General features: G+C 43.2%; 2 protein-coding genes across 2 annotated transcripts; both read right to left on the bottom strand.

The window, feature by feature from the left end:
- Positions 1–1,948: 1,948 nt before the first annotated feature.
- timm44 (translocase of inner mitochondrial membrane 44 homolog (yeast)) lies at positions 1,949–16,870 on the bottom strand. The gene is made up of 13 exons (XM_061738321.1): positions 16,830–16,870; positions 16,278–16,382; positions 14,929–15,135; positions 14,771–14,851; positions 14,501–14,650; positions 13,799–13,935; positions 13,289–13,374; positions 10,915–11,007; positions 10,447–10,571; positions 4,516–4,566; positions 4,252–4,341; positions 3,855–3,965; positions 1,949–3,155 (listed from the first exon to the last, which is right to left on the bottom strand). Exons 1-13 carry the CDS (start codon positions 16,857–16,859, stop codon positions 3,036–3,038), a joined length of 1,386 nt encoding a protein of 461 aa, XP_061594305.1. The 5' UTR covers positions 16,860–16,870; the 3' UTR covers positions 1,949–3,035.
- Positions 16,871–17,079: 209 nt separating this feature from the next.
- On the bottom strand, positions 17,080–26,702 carry hnrnpm (heterogeneous nuclear ribonucleoprotein M). Its single transcript, XM_061738322.1, has 16 exons — positions 26,482–26,702; positions 24,859–25,037; positions 23,277–23,329; positions 22,598–22,605; positions 22,346–22,439; positions 21,454–21,747; positions 20,432–20,585; positions 20,266–20,315; positions 20,124–20,181; positions 19,642–19,761; positions 19,481–19,552; positions 19,241–19,309; positions 19,049–19,144; positions 18,369–18,958; positions 18,229–18,280; positions 17,080–17,508 (listed from the first exon to the last, which is right to left on the bottom strand). Exons 1-16 carry the CDS (start codon positions 26,559–26,561, stop codon positions 17,345–17,347), a joined length of 2,133 nt encoding a protein of 710 aa, XP_061594306.1. The 5' UTR covers positions 26,562–26,702; the 3' UTR covers positions 17,080–17,344.
- Between the last annotated feature and the right edge of the window lie 789 nt (positions 26,703–27,491).

The raw sequence follows: 27,491 nt of genomic DNA on the forward strand, positions 1-27,491 counted from the left end.
GCACTCTCAGAATTTAAATAATATATGTCTACAAAGAATAGTGACATAATACAGATTGTAAGTGATTTAACAGGAGCCACTTGTCTATAAGGGTGACCACAGCAGATTATTGTAATCCGCATATTGATTTGGCATAGCCCCCCCCTCAATTCTTCCAATTCATCTGGGCTCGGCACCGACACCATGAGCAGCTGGGAAAATTCGGGTCATCTGCGGTTCAGAGTCCTGCCCAGAGACACTTCAGGTGGTGACACAGCTGAAGATCAATCACCTTCCCGTCGGAATGGACAACGTGATGATCATGGACAGGATCAGAAAATTCCAGTGTCAAGAGGAGAGTGAAATGTTTGGGTAATCCAAGAACTGGGATGTTGGACTTTAAATCGATGCATTTAGGACCACCAGAGAATCTTTTAGAAAGTGAATTTAATTTAAAATGTTAAATTTAACAAAGCATACTACTACTGACCAACGCGCAAAAACATCAGTATGTCCTTTATTTTGACAGTAAAACTGTAGAAATTGCAAGTAAAACATCTTGAACAGAGATGGAAAAACTTTTGCATGATAGTGTATGGACACTGCCTCAAAAAAAAATATAAATAACACATTGAGTATGTAAAAGTTGCAACTTTTTAAGAACAAAATGCAAAATTGATTATCTGCTAAGACTACAAGACTGGACACTGCATTGTCAAACTACTCAGTAACTATTTGATCCACCTACAATAAAAATCAATGTGAAATCACGACACACGTTTTCTTTTGGTCAGTAGGTCCCTGAGGAAAAAGTATGGCTGTGAAGTCACCGTGGTGACTGCTGAACACTGCTTTGGAGAGCAGGCTGCAGGGAGGTGATGGTGTTACCTGAGCAATGAGCGCTTCAGTGGGGAGCTGCAACCTCAGCACCGCCCAGCTCTAGTCAGAATTCATCATCCACGACAGCACTGGGAAAGTGGAGCTGCCGGTGTAGATGCACATACAGACGTGCAGCAGGCATGCAGGCATTCACAGCATGCAAGGTTGTTTATAAGTTGCCCACCACCTTGGCACCCGAGGCTACTGTAATCAATCCTGCTGTCCGTGAAACCACACAAGTACAAATTCACAACCGTTACCCAAAACATCTGCACGCACAAGCTAATGAGCAGAAACTCCAGGGTTCTCTGACCCCGTCTTTGACTCTTTCACAGTTTGCTTTTTCATTGTCACTGAAAATACCGGTAACCACAAGGTTATTGAATGTTTTTTTGAGAGAGAGAACTGAAAAAAACAACAAAAAGGACGGACAACGCTCATTCATAAATTAATATGTGAAGCCCTTGTACACTTAAAATAATCCTGTCAAAAAAACTGATTTTTTAAAATAGTTTAATAAGAAAAAAAAAAAAGGTAAATTGTCAACTGTCCCAGATGTAAAAAAAACATGCATCAGATTTGTAATCTGCTCTACTAGTCCCTTACACCTCTGCCTAATTTTGTGGGGGAAGATTAACTGCAGTTTTTACAGTTTTATATTTGATTGTGATATTATATGTACATATGTCTAATATCAATACTCTGGTTGGGAGGTGAAAATGAAGAGATTGGTTTGAATATTTGGATGTGTTTTGTTGCATTAGAGGGACAATCCACAGCACAAACCGTCTTCTACCAGCTCTGTCCCTTTATGATGCCTCAAAGCATTCACATTAAAGGTTAAATGTACTTTCCTGTTTAAACCATATGTTTTAGCCATCACAGCGCCCATTGTTTGACACGTCCATGACAGACCTTTAGGACTGCTGATTATGTAGAGCCATATGGCTCTTGTGGACACAGTGAGCGCATCTACGTAGCTCGTAACCTCCTGTAGCACCAAAGGTTGAGCACTATGCAGTTAGCAGAGAACAATAGGCTCTCTGATGACATTAATGCTGATGAAACATAAAGCCGACGGTATGTTGAAGAAATTTAGACATCAAACATTGTTTTATGGCCCAAGAAAGTTAATCAACAGTCAGATCTTTGCATTCCTTTGCACAGCGCAGACAAAGACGGCCGTGAAGGCCGTGTGATGGGGGGGTACTTACATCTAAGTACATAACTCAGTTTCACTCGAAGCAAATGAGTGCTCCATTTCTGCTCTGAAAATGTAACCATTAAAAAAAGAAAAGAAAAAAAATCACTCCTATTTCCCAAATGGGATATCACAGCCAACACTAAAATCCCAATAGAGGATTTAGAAATATTATTAGCAACTGTCCTAGAAGGAATCGCATGAGCTCATCCAAAACTTAACACAATTTCAACCCTTTTCCAGGGTAGAAGATGAAAAAGTTTACTAAAACTTGTTTTCAAAGGTGTTTTTCTTTTTCATGTGAACACATGATTCATCTTTATTATTGATAATAAATATAGACTTTCTGACAATTATCATCATACAAAAAAGACAATAATCCCTGTTGACAAAGACTGGAAAAAACTGACTGGCACCGACCCCACCGGCCAATAAACTGACAACGCTTCAGAAAGGAAGAGAAACACGACATGATGAACTAATGACACAGAAGCTTTAAGGAAACTGACAACCAGATGAGCAGAATAGCTTTTACCACTCCCTTGATTTCCACTGCATTTCCCTCACAGTCACAATCAAATACATGAATCTAAGTAAAATTACTTTATTAATTTATCCTTTAACTAAGCCAACAATGGCTGTCTTGCCTGAGCTGTTTCAAGTACTTTGGGAGGATGTCATTGGCGATCTGCTGCCCTCTAGTGTGAGCAAGAGGAATGGCCCTGAATAACTCAGGTATTCAAAGAAAAACATGAGACGAATCCAAAGCAAGTGAAGTAAGAAAGAAGGATGCGGTGGGGCACCTATAGCATTAAACAACATTAATCCACAGTGTTTGTGCAGTGAAGAAGAGCAATGCTGCACTTGCAGCTGTCTACGCGTCTTCCACTTTGTCCAATCTTTCCAGCCAGCTCCTGGGTCGGCGCGTTCTCTTCCTCTGTGAGTGTGTGTGAGTGTGTGTGAGTGTCAAAGAGTCTTAGAGGATCTGCTCAGTGCTTGAGGCGGAGATGTCCAGTAGTCTCCAGGCAGCATACGGGTTAAGCTCCTCCTGGTCTCGACAGAGAGCCCAAACATACATCATTCTGAGCACTTTGTCCTGGAGAAATCAAACACATGTACATGTATTTAGAAAATGTCACGCAAGACAAAAGAGATAGCATTTCTGAACTACCGTACTCCAGACAATTTTAACACATTATTTTCTAAAGTTAGCTTTTCTACATTTATTACATGTATAACTTTATATTTGCGCACACTCCAAGTTGCCGCTTATATTTGTCAGTGTGTCCTGAGCTTTTGACAGGAAAAAGGTCTCTGATCAGGAAGAGACACGGTTAGCCAACGAAGGGCAGAGCAGGTCATTTAATACCCAGACCTTAAGATTCAGCTCATAAAATAAACAGAACAGTACATGCACCTTTAATCCTTTGGCAGTAGCCTTATAGTCTGAAAGCTGGGCTTGTGCCAGCTGCATGGTACTGAGTGGATATCTTGACCTTTCCTTTTTCAGTCAAAATTGTCCTGAGGTGCCCTGAGCGAATGACATGGCTGATTCACAGCTCATAAAGACTCTGAGGTCTCATTTCAAGTTGGATAAAAGTCACACCTACATACCTGAAAGTGGCCTAATCATCTCTTTAATCTTGTTAATTAATCATTTATATAAAGTTCTTACTCAGACCTGGTTAAGAAACAATGCCAGCTTCTGCAAGTATAACTCAACACACTTTTAACATATGTTAGAATATAAATAATTAATTTTAGCGGAGTGTATCCGTTTACTTGTGTCACTTACAGGGTCTCCCTCCACCACTTCCCCCTTGGTGTTTCTGATCACCATGACCAACTGTGCCTGGAAAGTTATAATCAACACCGGACCCTGCTCCATCATCTTGCCCATGGCCAGCTGCAGGACATACACAAACATACACTGTTAGAAGAACGTCACACCAGCTCTCAGGGAGAATCCACTTATCAGCAAGCTTTATAATGGTCTAAAGATGATTTACATACAGATCATGGCCGAAAGAGACACAGATGCCACTCAGAGACTAAAACTAAGATCGCAACAGCTAGACTTTTAATACTGAACTCCCTGAGTTTAGATTACAAGATATAAGCAGGAACTCACTCTGAAGCTTTTTTAATAAAAAACAAAAACACAAATTGTTTTCTTGTGTGAAGCAACTTACATCAATGTTGTCTATATCTAGAATCTTGGAGTGGAACTGAAGCGCCATGGCCTTGCCTTGCTGAATAGGATGTGCGAGCTGGCTGTACGTCTACAAACACAGAGAGACAGACAAAAAGATATCATTATTACTGAGCATTTAATGAAGTTATACCCACCAGCAGCTGGCAGGTACACAACTGCAGTCCAATGAAACACTACTGTACACGTGTCTGTGGTATTGGTACACACTTCTAACAGAGTGTTTGTGTGTGGAAGACCGTACCGCTTCATAACACCAGTCCTTCAGGACCTCCAGCTCTCCTCGGATCATGGCCTGCATGAAGACAGAACACACACAGGATCTGATGACTTATGGTCCTGATAGTCGACCAGTTCTATTTCGTCCCTACTGACCGCCAGGCGGTGCTGTAAGCACTGGATATCTCCCCTCGCGCATGCGCATGTCGAGTACAATACCAACAATGTCACGTCACCCGTGACCCCTGCATGACCCCCGGAAGGGGTATATCTTCCGGGGTCAAGCATGGGATCGGCTCCTCATTCTTCTCGCATCGCGCTGAAGTACAGGACGGAAATAGAAGGCTGGTTAAAAGCTTCTTCCTTTCCTCCCTAAAACCGCCAGCCTCTGTGCAGCTTCGTGCCGTAAGGTAGGAGTAACGATCTCTGTCGTCCTCCGAGAGGCTGTGGCCACGCGGTATTTATTGGTGTTCGTTGCGGCGGCGGCGGCGTCTCCCCGCCCCGCCCCCCTGGCCCAGCTGACAGAAGGTAAGCTGTTGGCTGCGCCCGACACCTGAACATTCTGTGCAGTTATTTTTTCTGCTGAAAAAAAAAAAAAAAAAAGGAAGACAGAAAGGGATTATTTTTTTTCTTTGGAAAAAACAATACAAACAGCTTTTTTGGTCTTTCTTACAGCCGTGGTGAAGGCCACGCCCCTCTCCCACCGGCTCATTTGTGGTGACGGCAGCGTTTCGCTCCCTCTCCCACTTTATTAATGTGACATTATTTTTTCCTTGCAGATTATTTTTTTCTTTTGAAAAAAAAAAAAAAAAAAGGAAAAAAAGAAGACAGAAAAGGATTATTTTTTTCTTTTGAAAAAAACAATTCAAACACCTTTTTTGGTCTTTCTTACAGCCGTGGTGAAGGCCACGCCCCTCTTCCACCGGCTCATTTGTGGTGACGGCAGCGTTTTGCTCCCTCTCCCACTTTATTAATGTGACAACATTGTTTTTTTCCTTGCAATTATTTTTTCTTAAAAAAAAAAAAAAAAAAGGAAAAGAAAAAGGAGAGGATTGTTCTCTTCCTTTTGAGTAAAGACGCCTTTTTCTGCCTTTTCTCATAGCCGTGGTGACGGCAGCGTGGCCCTCCCCTCTCCCACCTGCACATCGGTGGTGACGGCAGCGTGCTCGCTGTGGTGACGGCAGCGTTTCCGCTCCCCTCTCCCACTGACACACCCGTATTGACGGCAGCGTGGCCCTCCCCTCTCCCACCTGCATATCGGTGGTGACGGCAGCGTGCTCGCTGTGGTGACGGCAGCGTTTCCGCTCCCCTCTCCCACTGACACATCTATGCTGACGGTAGCGTGGCCCTCCCCTCTCCCGCCTGCATATTGGTGGTGACGGCAGCGTGCTCGCTGTGGTGACGGCAGCGTTTCCGCTCCCCTCTCCCACTGACACCTACGTGGTGACGCAGCGTGTCCGCTCCTCTCTCCTGCCAGCACATCCGTGGCGACGGCAGCGTGTCCGCTCCCTCTCCCACCGGTCGCTGTGATGGAGCGTTCATGCTCAGGGTGCATGGCCGCCCTGGATCCTGCGGTTGACCAGGACCTCTGCGTGTCATGCCTGGGCCCTGAGCAGCCGGGGCCGTCGGCCAGCCTCCCCTCATCCCAGCCGCAGTCTTCTCTGAAGCGATCGGCAAAGAGAGTGGTGGGGGCCCCCAAACGACGGCGGATGACGAGCCAGCTCTCCTCAAAGGTAGATCGCTTGGCTGCCGACATGGAGCAGATGAAGGCGCTCCTCCTCAATCTGCAACCTGGTACTGGCCAGGTGGAACCTGCCATGCCAGAGTTTGCTCTGGGGTCGCCACCGCCGCTGCCAGAGGACGCCATCTCCATTGCAGCCTCGGCGAGCCACTTCAACGTGCCATCAGGGGACCCGGCCTCACAGCGCTCGGGGTTCTCCTCGCACTCATCTGCCCAGAGCTCTCGGGAGGGGACGGCTTGTTCCTCCGTGGAGAGCGTGATCCGCACTGCCCTGGCACACTTGCTGCTGGATGCACCGCGTGCGGAGGTGGCCTCTAGCGCCTTCCACAGGCGCAATCCTTCTCCGGTGGAATTCACCATTCCGCCGTCGTCGGATTTTTTGAGGGAGCTGCACTCATGCTGGAGAGATGTCACAGCCCTCTCCAGGCTGACAGCTGATGACCGCGCTCTGACGGCGATGGAGGACGCGGCAGTGGCTGGTCTCCACCACATGCCCCCCATCGAGCCCTCCATTGCAGCGCTGATAGTGGCTCCTGATGAGGCTCTGAAGCCAGATCCCAAGTGCCCCTCTACCCAGTGTAGGGTTACTGATGGGCATATTTGTAAGGCTTATGACACAGCGGCGCGCATCGGCCGGCTGGGGAACACCCTTTCTCATCTGCTACTGGCTCTCTCCACCTCCCTGCAGGGTGCACAGGTGGACGGTTCCACACGGGACTTGTGTGATGTGTCCCTACAGGCTTTTGCCTCCCAGACGAGGGAGCTGGGGCGGCTGATGTCCACCCTGGTGCACACGCGCCGTCATGTCTGGCTGGCGCAGTCACCCCTGACAGAGACTGCTCGCAGGGCTCTTCGTCAGGCACCGGCAGAACCGGGGGAGCTGTTTGGGGCAACTGCCATGGAAGCTCTGGACCGCACCGCCCTGGCCGATGAGACCAGGCAGCGACTGGTGCACCTTCACAGGAGGGCGCCCGCTTCCAGTACACCGAGGGGTCCTTCGTCCGCCCCTGGACGTCGCCCCCAACCACCTGCCCACGGGAGCCAGCGCAGCTCCCAATGGCCCGTTGGACAGCCTGCCGGGGGCTTTCGCCCCCCTGTGCGCGGACCGCCCCGGCAGAGTCTGGGTGTTGACCTCGACCATCGCCCCCCCGGCACGTCCAGAGGCCGGGGGAGACGACGCTAGGGCCACGGGGCCGGTCGTCGGCTGCTTTTCCCGGCAGCAGCTCAGTTACTGGGCTGCCTGCTCATCGGGGCCCGGGTGGTTTCCACCCTAGCCCAGGGGTACGTATTGCAGTTCTGACACCGGCCTCCTACCTCCAGCCGGGTTGAGATGACCATCGTCAGAGACCCGGCAAACATTCTGGCCCATCATAGCACCATCATGCCGGTGGACCCCCCGCCGCGGCCTGGGGGTTCTACTTGAGCTACTTTCTCGTCAGCAAGAGAGACGACGGACGTCGTCCCATCTTGGCCCTGAGGGACCTCGACGAATACGTGAAGGTCCTGCCCTTCCGGAGGCTTGACCACAGCAGATGCTCTGCGTTGGTCAGGAGGAAGTGGTTTGCAACTGTGGACCTACAGGGCGCTTGTTTCACGTGCCGGTCGCGGCACGTCACCGGTGGTTCCGGGGGTTCGCCTACCGGGGCCACCGTTGTCGGTTCAGGGTGCTCCTGTGCGGACCCCCCCTGTCACCGAGGATTTTTTCACCAGGTGCGTGGTGGCAACCCTTGCCCCTCTTATACCTTTGGGCCTGCTGTCGCTACGCCCCCTGCAATGTGCAGCCCTCGCCTGGATGGCAAGACGCACAGGCGCAGGCTGGTCAGGGTTTCGCAGGTGTGTGTCAATACCCTTGCACCCTGGAAAGACGGGACATTCCGGCTGAGGGGTGTGCCCTTAGATGCTGTCCCCTCCCTGCCGGGAGGCTGTCATCAGTGGTCCTCCCGGGTCCGCACGCGCCGCATCAACGTGCTGGAGCTCTGGGCTCTGCACTTCACACTAACATTTTTTTTTTGCAACTCCTGTGGGGGGGGGGCACGTGCCGGGTCAGTCAGACAGTGTGTCCACTGTTCCTTGATCGGCCACCAGAGGGGGCCCCGACTCTGCACAGCTGCTGCAGGTGTCCCGGGGCCTCCTAGCGTGGACAGCTCCTCGCCTGCCCGGCCTTCGGGCGATGTTCCTGCCTGGAGACCGGAACCGGGTGACGGACTTCCTCTCCCGGCGCAAGCCGCCTTTGCAGAGGGTCCCCCAGAGGGCTCACGGGCTCCTCTTGGTGGCCCCCTTCCGACCGGGGAAACGTAGTTTCCACTGCTGCGGAGGCTCTGCTGCGACACGACATGACGCCCCCCAGAGGGACCGTCTTTTCCAGCCGGGGATTCAGGTTTTGCACCCCGACCCCGTCGTTGTTGGCTCTGAGTCTGGCCGCTGCGGCGCCCGACCCATTGTTGTCAAGCTGACCTGAACCCGTCAGGGCTGGCATCTCGAATGCCCATGTGCCTCCCACCCGCCTCTGGTATGAGTGCGAGTGGGGGAGATTCTCTGCCTGGTGTGCAGACGGGGCAGAGGACTCTGTTCTTTGCCCCGTGGCCACGATCCTGGGGTTCCTTTCGGTCCCTCCTGGATGGTGGCCGTGCTCAGTCCACTTTAAGGGTGCATGTGGCGGTCATTTCATCGCAACATGCCCTGGTTGAGAATGCCACCGTGGGGTGCCACCGGCTGGTTTCTCTTTCTCAGGGGGGCTCTGAGGCTACGCCCCCCCCACCCCCCCGAGGGGCCCAAAGGCCCCAGTTTTTGGTTCCATTCGATTTTATTTATATAGCGTCTAATACAACAGATGTTGTCTCTAGACGCTTTCCAGAGAACCAGAACATATACGTGAATATAAACCCCCGAGCAGTGTGGGACCTGCCCATGGTGCTAGGTGCCCTCTCTTCTCCACCCTTTTGGGCCCTTGGCCCGGGTGGGCCTGAAGTGGCTCTCTATGGAGATAGCTTTTCTCCTCGCCATGACATCGGCGAGTCGATGAGTTACATGCCCTGTCAGTCGGCTCAGGGGCTATGTTGTGGCCGAACGTGGCGTTCCTGCCCTAGGTCCTGCAGAGAGTGGGCCGAGCCCTTTTGTGCCCCGTACGGGCCCTTGCTGCTTATGCTACCGCGCCTGTGCGACGGTCGGAGCAGCTTGTTCTCTGCCATGGTGGCCCCAACAGGGGGCGTGCTGTTTCTGGACAGCGCCCTCCCACTGGGTGGTGGACACCGTCGAGCGCGCCCACAGGGCCAGTGGCCGCCCCTTACCAGTGGGGGTGAGGTGCCACTCGGCCAGAAGCGTTGCAGCTTCTTGGCTGCCCTGCAGGGGGTGCCTCTGGAGGACATCTGCACAGCGACTTCGTGGACGTCGCCAGACACGTTCTCCAGGTTTTACCGGATCAATGTCGCCACTCTCCAACCATTGGGCGTGGTTCTACTCCCGGGTCCTTCTGCCCCTGATCAGTGAGGTATGTGACCGGGATTCTATGTGACATTGTTGGTATTCGTCATCCAGTGCTTACAGCACCGCCTGGCGGTCAGTAGGGACGAAATAGAACGAAAGTTACGCCTGTAACTACGGTTCTATGAGTCCCGGATGACCGCCAGGCCTGCCGGTCACTCCGAATCCTCGTGCTCTCGCGAGAAGATTCTAGGAGCCGATCCCATGCTTGACCCCAGAAGATATACCCCTTCCGGGGGTCATGCAGGGGTCACGGGTGACGTGACATTGTTGGTATTGTACTCGACATGCGCATGCGCGAGGGGAGATATCCAGTGCTTACAGCACCGCCTGGCGGTCATCCGGGACTCATAGAACCGTAGTTACAGGCGTAACTTTCGTTTTATCACTGTAATTCATTTCAACGCAATTATTCAACGAAGTACTTCCTCCACAAACAATTGGGTTGGTTTCTCTGAATTTGGCTTTGATTGATTTGAATAGTGGCTCTTGGACACTCCTTTATGAGTCATCACAGGAAGCCCGACCCCTCCTTGGGCCCATTGGTTTCATTACTTTCTGTCCCGTTGGAAATGACAGTGAATGGGAGAAGTAAAAGCTCCACTTCACAAGATAATGAACTGAAAGGGCATGGCTGGCCAGGCCAACTAAATCCTATACATACCCACCAAAATATGTTTACTGACTCAAATCTCTACAGAGTCTAGACTAAAGCATGTTTGCAGTTCAACCTACCTCTAGTATATTTGGGATGATATCTCGTTCACACTGTTTGAGAAAGGAATCCTTGTCAAAAGAAGGGTCCACCTTCAAAATCTCTGTTAATACCTCAGACATTTCTGTCTTTGAAAACAGCCCACCTGAACACAAATAGACAAAAAATACAGTTGATACATAAAAGAAGGTCAAATAAAATAGGTTTTTATCAATTGAAACGAAAGGACTAATTCTTGAGAGAACAAAACAAGATCTACAACCTGAACTAAAAGCAACAGAACAATAAAATATGATAAACTCTTTATGTCTGAGTTCTTAATAATCATCAAGATCCACTGCTGCATTAATAATCATTTTTGATTATATTCTGGAAACAAGTAAAAATAAATCAATATCTTTTTCTAGCAGTAACTTTTTTAAATGACCTCATAGTTGGATCAGATGTTTCAGTTTCATTTCAGCATCTCCTTATTAGAAGTGTCTCACCTATGACGTCAGTCATCTTATCTGTGACAGCGCGGGATGCTCGGATCAAGGCGTTGTCACTCTCATCGTATTTCATTTTCATCTCAAAGAATCCTTTTGTGAAAATAAGGAGGATGAAACAGAAAATAGTCAAATTAAAAACCTAAAACCTTCACACAAAACTCCCCAAAATATACTAAATTCACAAATTAAATACATAAAAATTAATCACTGCAGCATTTCATTTCAAATACTAAGTCCACATACAAAGGTGAGACATTGCATTACACATCAGAAACAAACTCTGAGAGGTCTGTGTGTTAGTCAAAATAAGGACTGACAGATTCAATCACTCAGCAGGGCAAATGACTGATAAATGATATTATACTTGGTGCTACAAAGGCTATAAAAATCTGCATGACTTCAAATCAGTCACGTTTGTGCAAAATGCTGACTTCAGTCCTGGTAATTAGACTGAATTGGACTGGACTTGTGGGGAACAGATTCAGGCAGTGAATTCTAGAGAGTTTCTAGACAAGAGTTTCTATTTGGACTTTTCTGGTGTTTACACTATAAACTGTATCCGAAGTTCTTTTGCTTACACAGCCTAAGAATGTTTTATTTGAAGGAAGTGTGCAACAGTATAACAGGGCCAAGAAAAAAGGTGTGCTTCATTTTTTTATAAGCTCTGTCAAAATACAAGAGAAACTAGACTTTCCTGGTCCTTGGCAATGATATAGTGGCATAAAAATACCTCCAATATCCTTTACAGCCTATTTTACAGTGGGGCAAAAAAGTATTTAGCCAGCCACTGATTGTGCAAGTTCTCCTACTTAGAAATAGGAGAGGTCTGTTATCTTCAGTACAGGTACACTTCAACTATGAGACAAAATGAGAAAAAAAAATCCAGGAAATCACATTGGAAGTTTTTTACAGAATGTATTTGTAAATTATGGTGGAAAATAAGTATTTGGTCAATAACAAGCAAGCAAAATGTCTGGCTCTCACAGACCTGTAATATTTTCTCTAAGACGCTCTTCTGTCCTCTACTCTGTACCTGCATTAATGACCTGCAGAGAGCGGGGGCCAAAGTAACAAAGGTACCATCAGTAACACACTACGCCGCCAGAGACTCAGATCCTGCAGTGCCAGACGTGTCGCCCTGCTTAAGCCAGTACATGTCCAGGTCCGTCTGAAGTTTGCTAGAGAGTATTTGGATGATGCAGAAGAGGATTGGGAGAATGTTATATGGTCAGAAGAAACCAAAATAGAACTTTTTGTTAAAAGCTCAACTCGTCGTGTTTGGAAGAAGAAGAATGCTGAGTTGCATCCAAAGAACACCACACCAACTGTGAAGCATGGGGGTGGAAACATCATGTTTAGGGGATGTTTTTCTGCAAAGAAAAGAATGAATGGGGCCATGTATGGTGAGATTTTGAGTGAAAACCTCCTTCCATCAGCAAGGGCATTGAAGATGAAACGTGGCTGGGTCTTTCAGCATGACAATGATCCCAAACAAACCGCCCGGGCAACGAAGGAGTGGCTCCGCAAAAAGCATTTCAAGGTCCTGGAGTGGCCTAGCCAGTCTCCAGATCACAACCCCATAGAAAATTTGTGGAGGGAGTTGAAAGTGCGTGTTGCCCAGCGACAGCCCCCAAAACATCACTGCTCTAGAGGAGATCTGCATGGAGGAATGGGCCAAAAAACCAGTTACAGTGTGCAGACCTGGTGAAGACTTGCAGGAATTGTTTGACTTCTGTCATTTCCAACAAAGGTTATGTTACAAAGTATTGAGTTGAACTTTTGTTATTGAAAAAATGCTTATTTTCCACCATAATTTACATAATTAATTATTTCGAAAATCCTACAATGTGATTTCCTGGATGTTTTGTTTTTTTCCCCTCATTTTGTCTCTCATAGTTGAAGTGTACCTGTACTGAAGATAACAGACCTCTCCTATTTCTAAGTAGGAGAACTTGCACAATCAGTGATCAACTAAATACTTTTTTGTCCCATTGTATATCCCAGCGCTTACAAAAACAGGTTCCCTGCTATGTTTGGGTGTACCAGTGTGCTCTTGGACACTAAATCTATTTAGTGTTGTGATGAAATTCAGTTTTTTTGACAGACTTATTGTCCATGCTTCTTATGATTTTTATCAATATCTATTCCAATAAATCAGTCTTTGACCTGGCGTATTATCTCTGACAGCTAAACACCTTTAGCTCTCTAGATGGTTGTTTCCAAACCCCTCTTTTTTTTTACCCACAATTCTTTTCTCAGTGTGGAATAAGATAAACATGGATGGATACTTCCATGTTACCACAAATGATCCTGAAGTATGAGCTGTTTCACCATTATTGAGAGCTCTTTCAAACCTTGTGTGTATTCTTACTGTTAAAGACTGCATTGTTGTCTTTGAATTCTTTCCACTGCTGGTACCACTTTGAATCTTTGTGAAGCACCACACCCATAGCTTCCCTAAAGAACACAAATGAACCATCAAAGACATCATTCAAAAAGAACATCACCATGCAGTTTTACACAAATATAGTCACATTATATCATAAAAATGGAGCAAATGCAAATGAAATACTAGTAAGAGAGATTAGTGTTATGAAATTATACTTCAATACAAGCACTCATCAGTCTTTATACATTCAACAAAGTTCTTATTTCTGTCAACTACAATTCCCTCTCCAAATGGAAGTTCAGATGAAGGTGCATTGAGGTTAGGGTTTTAATACTGTACATATACTTCTCAATTTTTTTTGCTGTGAGTTTCAGTTTGTTATTAATAACTCATCACACATATGGAAGCTAAGGCAGTGGTACTATCAATCTCTGAACAAGAGAAAAACATTTTGCCGCTCAATTTCAGGGCAAGCAGAGGGCACTCACGTACTCATTGGCTTCAAAGACCTTGCTGTCCTCCCCTGCACCCTTGAAGGAAGACTCACTCCTCTTCCGGAGTCTTTCTGGAGGCCGATAAGGACCCGTGTGGCCAAGGTCACCAATCTCTTTCTTCACACTCTCCATGCTCTGAGGACAAATTAATGCGTGGCAGATGGAAATAGAAAAGTTAAAAATGCCACTTACAATATGGAAGGTTAATTTTAAATACTCCCATTTAACAAACTCTTCAGACTTCTCCTGTCTTGAAGGCACTGCAGAGCATTGCACAACAAAACCACCCATCACAGAGGCAGATTCTTCCCTCAAATGGTCACTCTGCTGAATTTTTAATTGTCAGAGTGTTGGATATTTGTGCAATATCCTCATGTCTCTAAATATTGGTACTGTCTTCTACATAGTGTACGTATTTTTGATTGGTATAGCTTTTTATGTTATGTGTTTATTGTCATTGAACCTTGAGATACCAATCTGCCACCTGCCAAATAAAATTCCTCATTTGTTTGCACAAAGCTGGCCAATAAAGTTGATTCTGATAACAAATTCCAGAGAAACATCGCTTACACACTAACAACATTATTTTAAGTGCTGCTTTATTCAAAAGAGGCTGATGATTAGTTACATGCAGAACTACTTTATGAAAATAAAAAAACACTTATCTTATGTTTTTGAAAACAACACAATGACTGAATACCTGAGATATTGCTTTGAATGCACCAGTTTTCCCCAACATCTCCCCACTCTTGGAGACGGTTTCTGCAGAGCTCTTTGCCGTTTTGGCGGCTTCTTCCATTCCCTCTTTAATTTTCTTCCCAATATCTGTACGGCTGACCTCTTCCAGCCCCTGTCCAAATGCACAAACGAGCATTAATTCTGATAGATCTTCAATGGCAAATTATAATGTGACTTATAATGCGACAGTTAAAACAGAGCCGTCATCTGATTGAACTATAGTCATATTCACCTCTTTCACAGTCTCAGAAATGTTTCCAAACTTCTTCTTGAGAACTTCTGAGGTTTTCACAGTTTCTGACTCTATATTTTTCTGGGATAAGACCGAGTAGTTAGTCAAAAATTTAATAAAAGCACTGAGCCACGCGACGTGTACGGCCAAATACTTACATATTTCCTTCGAGCTTGTTTCAGCGCATCTGATTCTTCAAGTTTTTTGGCCTCTTCTCGGAATTTCTTTATGTTTTCTTTCATTTCTTTGTTCTTGTTCAACTCGTGCTTGATGTTGTCCAAAAGCTCCCCAAAGAAACCTTTCCTGCTACCACCCCTCCTCTCCCCTGACAAATATCTTACCTGCAGGAGGGGCGAATGGGGAAACTTGGTGAAAGAAAACAACACATGATGAATGTGAATGAAACATATTGGGGCAAGTTCATTTAATAACAATAATGATTTTAAAAAGAAGGAAACAGATAAATCTACAGTATATCATGCCATGTAGTGGAACAAATCGTTCAAAATAATTACACAAAAGCAGAGAGTTGAATTGTGAATACAATTTAGTAATGCCAGTTACAAGATCACATTTATATATATGGGTCAATGACGTGACGCCTATATTTTCCGAAAAACTGATTTTTTTTTTCAATTCAAAAAAGGTTTAAATGGATAAAAAAAAATACCATATACATGACCTACCTGTCCCACATATTTTACAAAAAATACTAGTTATTTGGGATTTTGTTGTCTTTTTAAGCGTCAAAATGTCATGTGGTGTGACCGTCCGACCATGACTCTTGTTTTGAAAACCTTTTTTGAAATCACTCTAAATGTATTCAAATCAATCTTCTGCCCTATCCGGCATGATTTCAGAATTGTCTTGTAGTGTGTAAGATTTATACACATTTATATTTATATTTCTATCATAATATATACAAAGTTTGACTGATGTCCATTTTATGAAATATCATGTGACGCTACCATTAAAAAATAACCATTTTTGTATAATACTGAGAAGTTGTAAAAAAAAGATGTCAAGATGTTAAGGAAATGTATTTATTTTAATATGAATCATGGTTGCACCACATGAAATTTTTTTAAGGCTAGTGCCAATTCATCTTGACAAAAAACTCTGAAATCACTTAATTTAAAATTTTTATATGAATTTATGTGTACACAACATTGTTAATGTTTGAACTGCTGCAATATACTTTTTTTATTATTTTAAAATTGATCTGTTGAAAATACTTATTCGTCATTGACCCATATATATCTTTTTTTTTTTTAAATACACTTAGTCTCAATATTATATATTATATTATAATTGTGTTCTGCTGTAATGTCTTAGGAAATCAGGTTGCAGACTAGAGTCAATGCTTCAGCAACCATGTTGTGGATAAATATTGTTGAAGGATATGGTTGTTTAAGAAAATGTGCTAATTTCCCACCTATATTAAACATTGTTCATACTGAATAATCATAATTACAAAAAAAAAGGAAAAGACTAAACTAGTTGGTACCTGTGCCGAGCTTGTGATGAGTCCATGTATCCTGTAAACATTGGCTCTGTTGGGAAGAAGCAAGTAGGTGGACGGAAATGCCCCCACACCTCTTCTTAGACACATCTGGATACAGACAACCACACTTAAACTTCAATAGGCTGCTGCATCATGGACTAGTGCTACTATGACCATAACAGTAATTATTCACTCCGAAACAGGAGCATTTTGGTTTGTTTTGGCAGAAACCTTTGCATGAACTAACTAAACATAAATCAATCGAAGTTGCAGCGCACCCGTTTTCTGGTCATATAAAATCCACCATACAACAAATCTGAGAGCACTTTTAACACACATTAGAAGACATCCCCGTGGTCTGATTTGTTCAGAAACAGCTGCGTGAGCGCCAGTTCAGCTAGCTGACGCTATGATACAGAACTCGTAGCAATTCCTGCCATTCAGCAATACCAGTACATATTGCAAATTATAAAAGTGTTGCGTAAGTTAAGTGTTAATTGTCAAAATTGTCATATTGGCGTTTGAGAAATATAATTTTCAGAATTCAGTTCCCACCTGGTAACACTGACATAAGGGCGCCGCCATCTTGAAAGCCGTATGAATGACCTTCTTCCGGTGGTGACCTTCCACGTCACCGAGGGGGCGGGGCTTAACACGATGCTCCCAGTGTTTGTTACAATTTCCTAATTTGTCTGGGTGCGATTTATATTTTAGTGTTTACCATTATGCATTTACTGTCATCAGAAACCACCAAAGGTATCTGGTCAGTACACCACATGTAAAAACACAAAACAGGACCAAGGACTTTGATAGACTGAGATTTATTTATCAAAACAACTTGAAGACCAAAAACAAATCACAGGTGAAATATGACAGAACAAAAATTTAAAAGTTTGGTCACTAAAAAGTAAAATATAAGTAAAATATAAGCAAAACTAAAAACACGTAACTAAAACAAATTTCACCATGAGACATCTAACAAACCAAGTATATTGAACAACAATTCAGATGATGCCAATTGGTTGGACATAGGAGACTAAATTATATTTCAAATGGAACAAGCATATCAATTATGCATTTCTGTCGATCCTAACGTCAATCTCTCTTCCGCTCAGCCGATAGCCATTCATGGTTCGGCAAGCACGCTCAGCAGTTTCAGGGTTGTCGAAGCGAACCACTCCACATCCCTTGGACTTGCCATTCTCCATCTTGATGTCGGCATACTGGACCATACCTGCAGAGGGGGCAACCATTTATGTCAGGTGTTAAAACACAATCTGATATTTACTTGTGCAACTGACAAAAAAATGTTCTGTATGAAATCAACCTTTTCTGCTTTTTATTCAGGGTTTATACAGCAATCCTTATGTTAAATTTAATACCAATTTAATACCTTTTTCACTACCTTCAGATTTTTTTTAAAAACTGTCACAACATTAAGTGTTAATCACAGACCTTTTAACATTAATACAGATTTTGACCTATAGAACACTATACAGAACAGATTTATACTCATTGATGTTGACCAGATGTTTCACATTTATTTCACTTTGTGAATGACAATAAAATAGACTGCTTAAAATGTAAAAGGTAAAAAATAATACCAATTTAAAAAAAAAATAATACCTCTGACAGTGAATTTAACACTTTTAATGGCCTTAAATTTGGCAATTTTCATTTATCACTTTTTAATACTTTTTAAAACCCCGCGGAAACCCTGTTATTTATTCATGTGTTGTTTTTTTTGGTGGAGTGTGTGTGTGCGGGGCAGGGGTGTTCATCTTAAATTGTGAGGCGAAGTCACAGAAAAGGATACACCCTAAAATGTGATCAGTGTCCACGGGATTTAATTCAAAGTGGACAATACACTTCCTCAGCTGTCCAGCAATACACCAATTGGCTTTTAATTACACCAGAGAACAAATTCCTTCATTATTTGTTAAACTACTCTTACCACATGTATTGAAGGTGTCTTTTAACATCTTCCAGGTGAAGTCAAACGGCAGCTGAAAAACAAACATTTCATATTTATTAAAATCATGAAAGCATGTCTTCTGAAATTAGTAGGCCAAACATATTTTTGCAAACGCTTACATTTCTGACAAAGATCTGGCATCCCTTCCTGAGATTTCCTCCCCCAGTTCCAGGTCCTGCAGCTCCAGCTCCAAAGGAATTCCCACCAAATCCACGATCCAAATCACCAGCGCGATCAAACTGACCAACCCCACCTCCAGATCCCATCCGATCCATGCCAGAGCTCATCCGGTCAAGGCCACCTGAGGGAAACCGGTCAATTCCTCCGGCAGAACCCATGCGATCAAAGTTGCTTCCCATTCTGTCGATCCCGGAGTTGCCCATGCGATCCATTCCCATCGAAGAGCCAAAGTCCATGTTGCTACCCATGCGATCCATATTAGACGGGCCTAGACGGTCGAATCCACTGGGGCCCATGCGATCCATGTTGGAGGTCATGCGGTCCAAACCCGGTCCGAGTCTGTCCATATTGGGACCCATGCGATCCATTCCTGAGCCCATCCGATCGAATCCAGATCCTCCTAGCCTGTCTACATCAGATGTTCGATCCATCCTGTCCATGCCCATCCGGTCCATCCCTCCCATGCGATCCATGCCACTTCCCATTCGGTCCATTCCAGAGCTCATCCGCTCCATACCCAGAGTGTTTCCTATGGAAGCAAGTAAACAAATCACAAATATATGAGCAACTGTGCTAAAATAAGATAGGAGGCTTTCAGACAAATCCTTAAAATACTAACCCATTCCTCTTTCAAAGGAGTCTCCAAAACTATTGCGAGACATTCCCATTTCATTTCGGCCGAATTCCCTGTCAAAAGCACCACCACGGTCCATCTCTAACAACGTAAGAGATGAAACCATTAGAAAACAGCAAAACGTTAAGAGTTCCGCGCTTGCTCTGAAGTGCTTGGCACACTCCAACATCTACTCACCATTCATCCGGCCCATTCCTGAAGAACCAAAACGGTCCATGTTGTTCATTCCTCCAAAGTTGTCCATTCCTTTAGAAAAACATAATACATAAAAAACATTGAAAAGGATAGTTTTAAACCTGTAACCAGGACATTTTATTGAATCTAGATTTATCTTGTGTTAAGTCTCAACTTATATTTAGAATTTTTGAGAAGGAAAAAAGGAAAAGGCAAATGCTGCAAACTGCAGCTCTAAATTACCTCCTCCTCCTCCGCCGCCTCCTCCTCCCATGCGACCACCACCCATGTTACCAAATCCCATTCCATCCATTCCTACAGGAGAGAGAAATTAAATACTTAAATTTCACAGGTTTTTTTTCCCCAAAAAGGTAGGGAAAAAACAAAACAAAAAAGTCAGTTACCTCCTGGGCCCATGTTGCCCATTCCTCCTCCTCCTCCACCACCACCACCTCTGTTGAGCTGGGTTGCATCAATAGGCTGCCCACCAGGTCCCAGACCCAAACCAATACCACTCAGGCCCCCTGAGAAGAGAAAATGGTCAAAATTGAATTGAAGAAATTGCCTAATTAAAAAAACAGATAGTCAACAAATATTAACACTATTCATCAGCATCTAGAACGTTGAAAATGTTGTCTTTGAAACAATTTCAATAAAATGTTATGCATGCAATAGATAACTTGGTGATTCTCGATAAGAAAAGATATTTGTATGTAAGATTTTTTTGTCATGCATCACCAGAGCCGACATATTCTCAGTCCACACCCAATACAAGCAGATTAAGTCACCACATTTAGAAAATTAGCGAAATGTATAATATGGACTGATGAACTGAGAATAGAAGAATCATCTGGTGAAGACAGGTATACCAGCAGGGCAGACTTACGAGGAAGAGCAGCTGATCTGTCTGGTGGTCCAAAATCTTTAGGGAGGGACTTCTCATCCTGAAAAGGTACCACACTTTAATAATTATACTGATCATTGACTCATACTGTGGTCTAATTAAGAAACAAGCACTAGCAACGTACCAGTTTGACATGCATGGTCCTGTTGAACAGGAGCTGTCCATTGAACATGGCTGTGAAGTCATTTAGGAAAATATGGTGAAAACACCAGGAATATACAAGAATACAACAGCCAAATAATTGCAACTAAACAGACAAGTCGATATGCTGAAGACTTTCAAAAGGATACAGACAGCCTGGACTGCTTCAATGGGCATTTCAAAGGTTACTGTGCCCATGCCTCTGCTTTTCCCATCCTTGTCCTCTAGAATGTCCGCTCTCAGCACCACGCCTGCCATGCCGAAAACCTCCTTCAGCTTTTTCCACCCCACTTTGTAGTCAAGCTAGAGGGGAAGCGGATTTCAGAAAAAATTATTAAAGACGAGCCACACAATGCCCAGGTTTCTTACTACCCAGTCTACACAATTCATATATTGGTGAAATATTCTCAAGTAGGGCTGGGCGATATATCGAGATTTTAATATATATATATCGATATATTTTCAAACACGATATGGTACGAGACAATATCGTTTATATCGATTTAAAAAAAATAAAACAAAATTTACATTTTTTTTTAATGGTTTTGATATAGCTTATTTTGTGACAAATTGAATTGAATGTTATGAGATTTGCACAAATGTTTTGTTATTTGCACAACTATCAACCTCAGTGGAAAAGTCTGCCTGTTACTGTCTACATTGTATTAATTGCAGTGTATTTTAATTTAATTGTTATGCAGGAAAGGGATATTTGTTTTATTTTATTAAAGAAGCATTTTTATTCTATATATGCAGGCAGTTTATTTTTATTTCATTTGTTTTATACATTTTGATATTGTGCAGACCTCTGTTAATAAAGTTACCTGTGTGACATTTGGCACGAGGCTTTGTATTAAAACTGACTGTTTTTTTAAGGGTTTGCCTCAGAAAAAAATGAAGCTAACAGAGATGCTATGCTATAATGCTTTGGGGGAAACCCCAATTATGGCACAGAAAAAATATCGAGATATATATCGAGTATCGCCATTCAGCTAGAAAATATCGAGATATGACTTTTGGTCCATATCGCCCAGCCCTAATCTCGAGTGATTATTTCATATTTAAAAGAAAGGGTCTTTGTTAAAATTGTTTAACGATTGTTATAATTATCACATTCCTTACAATTATCTTTAATAAAATAAAGCAGCTCAAAGAATCTCAGGAGACTCACATTAGCTACAAAGATGGTGCTGCCAATCCTGCCAGCCTGGAGACCGTGGATAATCTCATTGGGGATGTTTGGGTTGTTCATCAGGCTGGGGGGAATGCTGACCATGGGGCCATTTGGTCCAGGCCCCATCCGATCCATGCGGTCCATTCCTCCCATTCCACCCATGCCTCCCATCCCGCCCATTCCTCCCATACCACCCATGCCTCCCATTCCACCCATGCCTCCATGGACTCCTGGTGGGCCTCCACCTTGGGACTTGTTAATTTCCCTCTGAGAAATGATTCCATCGGGATCCTGAGGAGAGGAACATTTTAAAAATACAAAACAATATAATTCAGATAATTTACAAATCAAATTCTCATCAAATGGCTAAAGGCTGAATTATGGTTCTGCGTCAAAACGACGCCGTGCCTACGGCGTGTGGTTTTTGTACACGCAGAGGACACGCCGTCACATGCGCCGTCAGTGACGCGCACCTCCCGAAAATTGTAACTACGCGTCGAGGAGACGCCGACCACACGCAGACCGAGAGGGCTGTGATTGGTTCGTTTGAAAGCGAAGCATTTCCGGTTTCCGGTTTGAATCAGTAGTGAACTTCCAGGGCTTTTTTCTTCGTTTATATGTGATTTTTTTTAGTTTTTTGCACAATAGTTGTCCTTATTTCTTTGATTTACTGTGACCGGAAAAAGTCGGATAAACCATTCAGAAAAAGATCGCTAACTAGTGGCCGCGGGGGGTACTGCACCGCGACCAAATGGAGAGACGGAGAACTCTGAACGATTCGTGACGGCGTCACGGGTGCGCCGTGTGCTCTGCGTGTGTGTGACGCAGAACCATACCCGCACCTTAATACTTTGCATGCAACATTTGCTTTTCTTGTTCTGTGGCCTACCTCTTTCACTTTTAGGGGTCGCCCCATGAGGTTATGCTTATTGACCTTTTCCACTGCTTTCTTCATTAATTCTTCAGTCCTAAACTCGACAACACTGGAAAGAAACATCCACATTCATTACTAAATATTTTTGTTAGAATTACATATTTAGTAAACAGTTATATAGAGGTTAAAAACATTTTGTGAAATTGACATATTAGGCCATACACTTTTTGACATAAAAATTGTGGTAAACTCATTGAAAGTACTTACGCACAACCCTTTGTTGATTGAAGACGTCAGGAATGGTACCGAAAAGTAAAAATACATTTCAAATTAGTAAAAATAATGGTTAATTGGTAGTGTTATTGGCATTTAAGAAATGAAATGTTTTCATGCACAACAAGTAAACACACATAAGCCTAGTGAATCATTGTCATTGGAGACGAGATGTAATTTTACCCAGTCAGTAACAATACAGGCAAATGTCGTAAATTTTAAGGATTTTTCAACCCCGACATCCAAAAGGGCAAAAATTCCACAATGAGAGATTTCCACACAACTAAGATAACTGAGGTAACTTTCCAGTAAAGCAGTTTTACGTAATGAGTTGTTTATCAACCATCTAACAGCTTTGTAACAACCTCTTGCAGTCTCAACCCTTACGGTCAAAGGGAACATATCCAGCAACCAATAGGGAAAGCATTCCATAGGACTGAATACGAGGAAAGCTGGAGTCCTGTTTTTAACAGTATCAACCATTCAGGATGGCCTCTGGTCAGTGCCACAGATGACACCAAATAAAGCACACCTCCGACATGTCACCATCTCACACACTCCACCAGGTTTCTTAATCTGAACAATTCCCAACAATTTAAATAAGGAAACCAAAGCTGACAAACAGATGTTTGTCTGGGCTTATTATGTTTTATTGGTTTGTATTTGCACTTACCCTCGATTTGCCTTCAGCGTCCATTAAGTGTTCCACGTACGTTACCTCACCCACTACAAATCAGATTCCAGAGACGACACACACCAAGGGGAGAGAAGCCGAGAGAACAATGGGGGTTTAGAGCAGAAACAAGGAGGACGGCCGGTGACAATGAGCTCAGACTCAGACTGAGCTCATGAGCCTTCTCCCAGCACCTCAGCAGCAAATATGGTACAGGTCTACAAAAAGCAAGCTTGGCTTTTTAAGGAAAAATAGACCTCTTGTCTGTCCTTGTTGAAATTCAACCAAAACACCAAAAGCAATAGAATGACGACACCAACTGGTGATGGGGCCAACAGCCTTCCCATTTCAATATTATGCCAGGGACACCACCTACTACATGGAAATAATTGACAATATTCAGCCCATTTCATTGCAAACCTGAGCATACTTCAAATGTTGCCATTTTAGACCTCCAGCTAATGCATCAAAACATTCACCTATCAGCTGAGCCGTTAAACCTGAAGATAAAAAAGAGTAACCATAATCTTGATGACGACACACTCTTAAGGAAAGGATGCTTCTTTAAATAAAAACCTTTGCTTAAAATCAGCATGTTCCTGGGATGCAATTTTTTTTTTATCCGAATTTTGATTCAGTGTCGACCACCGCCACACCTGTGTCTCAGGTCACGTGTCTACTCATCAAATGGACATCTGTGACCAAACCTCTCAAAACAAGGACAGTACAAAAGATGTTGCTTCATTTTGTAGACCTGTACCCCAAGAAATCCCTGGCATATGGCTGTGTTTGGCACAACAGGAAGATCTGCTGCGTAAACATTTGCTCGTCAAGGTCACACCTAAAAAAGAAAATGCAATTTAACGCCACAGTCAGTTGTCAAGAAACAATAACTGGCCCTCCTTCAGAAAAAAGGATTGTATCCATCTGAACATTCTTAAAACACAAGTTCATTTCACTTTATTGAATTACTAAATCATAACTCAGAGAATCCAATGACCCATAACTATACAACTTGTGCTGCAAGTGAAAGCTAAAATAATCATTGCAGAGTTCAAAGGTGATGCATCACAAAACATTTAAATTGAGGTGTATCCAAAGAATTTGCGTTTCGAACTTTGAGATCACCTTTTACTGACAATTGCATGTTACAACTGTGAGCAACCCCCTCCTGTTGCAACAATATTTTCATGCAGTTTTGAGGGATAAACATCATTATCCCATTCAACATCCATAGCCATGATATTTTCACATAAATTGACTTGCTTTACACTTGTGCAACCTCCACTTCACAAAAAACCTCAAAAGGTTCTCAAGGATCTCAATGGAAACTAACGGGTCAATCTAACATCCAGGTTCACCGCACTTGTACAAATCTGCAGGAAGACATTAGTTGCCAGACAAGGCAGTGGGACCTTGCCAAAATATGTCCCACAGAATCTCAAGCAACATTATATGGACCACTCCCCAGCCCTTCAAAGCTGCAGTGGCAAAACAAATGACCCTGGATGTTGATCCTGAATTTGTGATTTTTGCCATGTCCGAAGGTGACATGAGTCAATCCCCTACTCTAACACCTTACCTTTTTCTTTCATCAGGTCTTTGAGGGCCTGCCATTTCACATCATAGGGGATGTTGCTGACAAAAACACGGTATCTCTTGTTTGCGTTGCCATAGGGTTCGAAACGACCACCTCCACCTCTCTTCTGTGGTCTCTCCTTCCTTGAACTGGGCTCATTCTTGGGTTTTCCATTCATTTCACTACATAAAGAGATTGATTAATATAGTGAGAATTGTTCCTGAGATATAACATATTTTAAACATACATGGCATACATTTGGTTTTTACATTTTCAAAATAGGGGATCCCGATCCAAAAAAAAAAAAAAAAGACTGGTTTGTCTTCAAAACTACAGTCACAGTTAGGGTTGCCAAACGTCCCTTGAAAAACGGAATCGTCCCGTATTTATAAACTAAAGTACGCGTCCCGTATTGAGCTGAAAAGGGACATACTTTGTCCCGTATTACTGTGAGTCAAAAAAATAGTCATAAAATGCAAATGGAAAATGCCATTGAGTTCACAGGTTATTTTTTTCTGTTTTACTACAACTGTAGCCTACAGTCATGGCCTTTGAGGCACAAATATTTTTCTACAGACTCTGTTTGCACTTTTGTTATTGCACTAAAAATGTGCACTATTACAGAATGGGTGTTCTGCTTTATTTCTATTGTTTTATATTAATTTATACAATTTTAAGTTAAGCGGGGCAGGTTTCTGTCTAAGAAAGATACTTATTTTATTCAGTTCCTTTTGTTATTTTGTATTAAAGTGAAATGCTGGATAATTTGTTTCCCATGTGTTCATGGCATTCAAAAATAGGCATTTAATTCAATTCAGGTTCGAGTCAAATAATTAAAAAAAAAAAAATTCGTTTCACTCAACAAAAAAGGGGCTAAAAAATTTCACCCGCCAGGAAAGATGAAGGCAATCCGTTTGGCCGGCCCTGCTGATAAGGTGTCCCTGATTTATTTTTCAGGGAGTTGGCGACCCTAATCACAGTGCATGTTAAAAAGAAAAACCTGAAGACTACAACAATTATTTTTTTTCTGATTCCTTCTCAAAAGAAAAGAAAAAAGTAAATAAAGTGAGCGTTGTCGGCTGAATTTCAATGACTCTTGCTCCAACCTGAAAATGGCAGCAGATGGCTCGGCCACATGGCAAGGCCGCTATTTGGAGAAAGTAGGCCTGTGCTGCATTACTAAAGGCTGATTTATGGTTCCGCGTTACACCAACGCAGAACCTACGGCGTAAGCTACGCGGCGACGCGCACCTACGCCGTAAGCTCTGCGTCGACTTAACGCAGAATCATAATTCAGGCTTAAATCAACGATACGTAAATACCGAAAATTGAACCTTTAACCAATAGAAAAGGGAAGTATCCGTTCATTTCACCGTATTTTAACATAACTCATCTCCTACGGTTACTGGGATCGTTGCATTGTACATTAGTTATGAGTATTGGCGGTCCCGAAGTACAATCAACGAAATAATATTTTAATAAAAGCATAGAACCACATACTTGTAAATAATTCAAGTTGCAAACTTATAAATAAGAGTTAAATATAAAATAAGTTTGCGTTTATAATTTAGTTACATGTCTTTTTATCCGACCCGTGGAGCTAGTTCCAACAAAGGAAGCACTCACCCCTGCAGCTGGAGCTGCTGCGGCGACGGCGGGGACTGCTCCGGGGCCTCCACGGTGTTCTCGGGCTGCTCGCTGGACATGTCGCTACGGTGATGGAAGTATTAATTGAGCAAACTGCAACGAAGCAAAGTAAGATTGCTAATTTTTAGCAAAAAGTCGGACGACTGGTAGCAGCACAAGTCGGTATGTGGCTATTACGAAAATGGCGGACCGAGTGCCTGGCAAAATTTAAAATGTTGAAGATTTACTTCCGATACGGTCTTTCCAAAATAAAAGTCATCATGGCAGACGCCTACTTTTCAAAATAAGAGTCTCACGCTTCTGATGGATAGAAATGAACTCAAACAGAACTAAAACCATAAACGGTTTGTGTGTTTTGATGTGTTTAATGAGGCTGTGTCAGAAACCTCAATCAAATCCCTTCACTGTTCTGATTTCCAAATGCAAATGGTATGCATATTTGTCACATATAAACATAGAATATATTCTTTAAATGTACTTTTTGAAATGTAAATGTTTATATTATATTGATTTATGTATAGCACATCAACTTGTGTAACTTTTAAAGTTATTTTTTGTATTTTTGCATTCTTGTCACTCCTTTTGGTCCAGGTTTATTTATTTTTTTACCAATGAGGCTAATAATTCATTCGATTTTCGCTTTTGTTGTCCACTCAAAGTGCTCAGAATAGTTGCATTATTCATTCACTCCATTCATACTTGGTGATGGTAAACTACATATTATGTAGCCATTCAAAATACTGCACATACTAACTAAAACCTACTAAATTCAAAACCTCTACTATTAGCCACTTCTGTGATGTCCAAAGAGAAACAATGACACATTTATCTAGATGCTCATAATCAAATCAAATCAAACTTTATTTATATAGCACTTTTGATACACGAGTAACGCAAAGTGCTTTACATAATAAAATCAATTTAACATAGAAAAACTCACACACATTAAAAACACACATCTGTTGATTTTCACACACATATAACCCGCA

The sequence above is a fragment of the Cololabis saira genome, chromosome 13 (genome assembly GCF_033807715.1).
Source record: "Cololabis saira isolate AMF1-May2022 chromosome 13, fColSai1.1, whole genome shotgun sequence".
Classification (NCBI taxonomy): domain Eukaryota; kingdom Metazoa; phylum Chordata; class Actinopteri; order Beloniformes; family Belonidae; genus Cololabis; species Cololabis saira.

Bases quoted from the DNA above. Each gene is read 5' to 3' on its own strand.
- timm44 (XM_061738321.1), bottom strand. From the start codon at position 16,859: ATGGCGGCGCCCTTATGTCAGTGTTACCAG. The intron at 15,136-16,277 runs GTACCAACTAGT...TCTTTCACCAAG, and splicing joins TCATCACAAGCTCGGCACAG to TTTCCCCATTCGCCCCTCCT. The intron at 3,156-3,854 runs GTAAGTGACACA...TGATTTCTCCAG, and splicing joins AAGTGGTGGAGGGAGACCCT to GACAAAGTGCTCAGAATGAT.
- hnrnpm (XM_061738322.1), bottom strand. From the start codon at position 26,561: ATGTCCAGCGAGCAGCCCGAGAACACCGTGGAGGCCCCGGAGCAGTCC. The intron at 25,038-26,481 runs GTGAGTGCTTCC...CTCTTTATGTAG, and splicing joins CAGCAGCTCCAGCTGCAGGG to TGAAATGAATGGAAAACCCA. The intron at 19,762-20,123 runs GTAAGTCTGCCC...TTCTCTTCTCAG, and splicing joins CAGATCAGCTGCTCTTCCTC to GGGGCCTGAGTGGTATTGGT.